Below are 2,455 nucleotides of genomic sequence, written 5' to 3'. Positions count from 1 at the left end.
TTACTAGAATGGATCCTACTTGGAAAATGTCTGGGCAATTTCACGGGAAGAGATCAATTCCCCCGCGAATCCGTGACGATCCCAGACTCGCACTGAAGAAACCCTTAATTTTATTGTCGACGAATGCTATAGGTAGAGCATAGATCCCGAGCCCATGGATTGGTTGAAGCAGCTCTCAGCGGCCGTAACCTCGGACCGAGCCAGGCCGATTACGGCATAAAATAACAGGCGAGGACGTGGCCCCACCCCACCCCGGAACGAACACTCGAAAATCAAAGAAAACAAAACGCCGCAACAGACGGTCGTTCCGTCGTCTGGCAAGCTAGGTACCGCGCCTACCGTTTCGGCTGCGCTTTCCCACCCGGCGACCGTGTCTTCTCCTTCTCATCCCGACGCACGCTGTCCTCTGCTCTTCTTCTACTACCACTGCTACTTAACCCTCGCACACAATCGCCATCCCCGACCTTCTGATTACCAAGCTTGCAGTTGCAGTATATAAGAAAGTTTGTGACGACCATACCAACCAACCCAACCAAACTCGTACCCGCAAGCGCGTCGACGAGCCGGCGAGGAAGCCAGCTCGCGAATCATTCATCCATGGCTTGATTGTCTGCTCCTCCTCATATAACAAGACGATCGAAAGCAATCCAAGCTTCACGTACGTTCACCAGAATCCCGCCAACAACCGACCGACCGATCCATCATCCATCTCGAGCTGCTGCTGCTGTTACGTGGGATCGAGCAACGACCGATGGTTGCGCAGAAGCTGGCGGCCTCGTGGCTGCCGGTGGACTTCCGGCTGCCCGCGGTGCCGCAGGCGTCGCTGGGGATCCTGGCCTTCGAGGCGGCGGCGGCCATGTCGAGGCTGCTGTCGCTGCACCGCTCGCTGTCGGAGCAGGAGGTCTCCCGGCTGCGCTCCGACGCCATGCGCTCCTCGGGCGTGTCCTACCTCAACTCCACCGACCAGGCCTTCCTGCTCCGCCTGGCCTGCGCCGAGCTGGTCCTCTCGCTCGACGCTGCCGCCGCCGCCGTGGCGCGGCTCGGCCTGCGCTGCGGGATCGACTTCGGGGGCGTCTACGCCAGCCTCAAGGCCGGCGCGCACGACGCGCGGATCGACCCGCTCGTCGCCAAGGGGCTCAAGGTCAAGGCCAAGAAGATGGAGCGCCTCGTGGCGGCCACCTCCAGGCTCTGCTCCGAGATGGAGGCGCTCGGCGAGCTGGAGGCCGACGAGCGCAAGCTCACCTCCCGCGGCTGGATCCGACACAGCGGGCCCATCCCGGCCAAGCTCACGACCGACCCGCCCACGCACCTCTTGACCGGTGGAGGAGGAGGCGACACGTTCGGCGCCGACTCGCTGCGCCAGGAGATCAAGACGCAGCTGCTCAAGGTGCGGCGGCTCAAGGAGGAGTCGCTGTGGAGCAAGAGCTACGAGAAGGCCGTCGGCCTCATGGCGCGCGCCGCCTGCGCCGTGTTCGTCCGCATCTGCACCGTCTTCGGCCACTACGTGCCCGGCCTGCCCCCGCCGATGCCGTGCACCGCCGGCGACAGCGTCCAGGCCAGGCTGTCCAAGCTGCTGAGCCCGCGGGCAGGGAAGGCGAGAGCGTCGTCGGGCCCGATCACGCGGCGGGAGCGGGAACTCGGGGCGCCGGCCCGTGTCCACCCGCCGATGCAGCAGCACCTAAGCAACTCGTGCCCGATCATCGGGCTGAGGCCGCTGTCGGGGCACAAGCCCGGCGTGGACTGGCGCAAGCTCCTGGACGCGCCGCCCAGCACGCTCGGCGGCGCGGGGCTGGAGCAGCAGTACGCGAACGTGATCGTGTCCGCGGAGGAGCTGCTGCAAATGGAGGCCGAGGGCCGGCAGGAGGAGGCCAACGCGGAGCGCGCCGAGATGTACGAGATGCTGCCCGGGAAGCTCCGGGCGGCGGTGCGGTCGAAGCTGCGCGACTGGTGGCGGGACCCGGGCCCGCTGGACGCCGGGCTGGCGGACGGCTGGAAGGAGGCGGTGGCGCGGATCATGGCGTGGCTCGGCCCCATGGCGCACCACACGGTGCAGTGGCAGGCGGAGCGGACCATGGACCGGACGCGGCGCTTCGACGGCGGGACGCGCGTCTACGCGCTGCAGACGCTGCGCTGGGCGGACAAGGAGAAGGCGGAGGCGGCCATCGTCGAGGTGCTCGTCGCGCTCAGCTGCATCTGCTGGTACGAGGAGCGGCGGCGCGGCTCCGTCAGGCACACGTCGATCCGTTGAAACGTTCAACGGCGATCATGTCCAAACCAATTGTTCTTTAATTTTTCTTGGCTTCGTTTGTCAAAGCATTGATTTGAAGAGTTGATTTTTTTGGGGTTGTTTAGCTCAGGTTAGAACGGGAGGAGTACTAGTATTACTGTTGTGTTCCACGCGTTTAGTACTAGTGTAGACTGTAGTTTGAAATTTGGAGGGAGAAAACCCCTCTTG

The 2,455-nt window shown here is 63.9% G+C and overlaps 1 protein-coding gene across 1 annotated transcript in view; it reads left to right on the top strand.

Moving 5' to 3' along the window:
- The first annotated feature begins 404 nt into the window (after window positions 1-404).
- LOC127344477 (protein PSK SIMULATOR 1-like) overlaps window positions 405-2,455 on the top strand; it is a 2,192-nt gene continuing 141 nt past the window's right edge. Inside the window, exon 1 of the mRNA XM_051370769.2 lies at window positions 405-2,455. This exon is cut by the window's right edge and continues 141 nt beyond it. Within this exon, the coding sequence (XP_051226729.1) occupies window positions 752-2,248 (1,497 nt within the window). The 5' untranslated portion in view covers window positions 405-751 and the 3' untranslated portion in view covers window positions 2,249-2,455.

This window comes from Lolium perenne, chromosome 3, assembly GCF_019359855.2.
Source record: "Lolium perenne isolate Kyuss_39 chromosome 3, Kyuss_2.0, whole genome shotgun sequence".
Taxonomy (NCBI): Eukaryota; Viridiplantae; Streptophyta; class Magnoliopsida; order Poales; family Poaceae; genus Lolium; species Lolium perenne.
The sequence above is the reverse complement of the archived record's forward strand: the minus strand, read 5'-3'. Positions and strand labels throughout refer to the sequence as shown.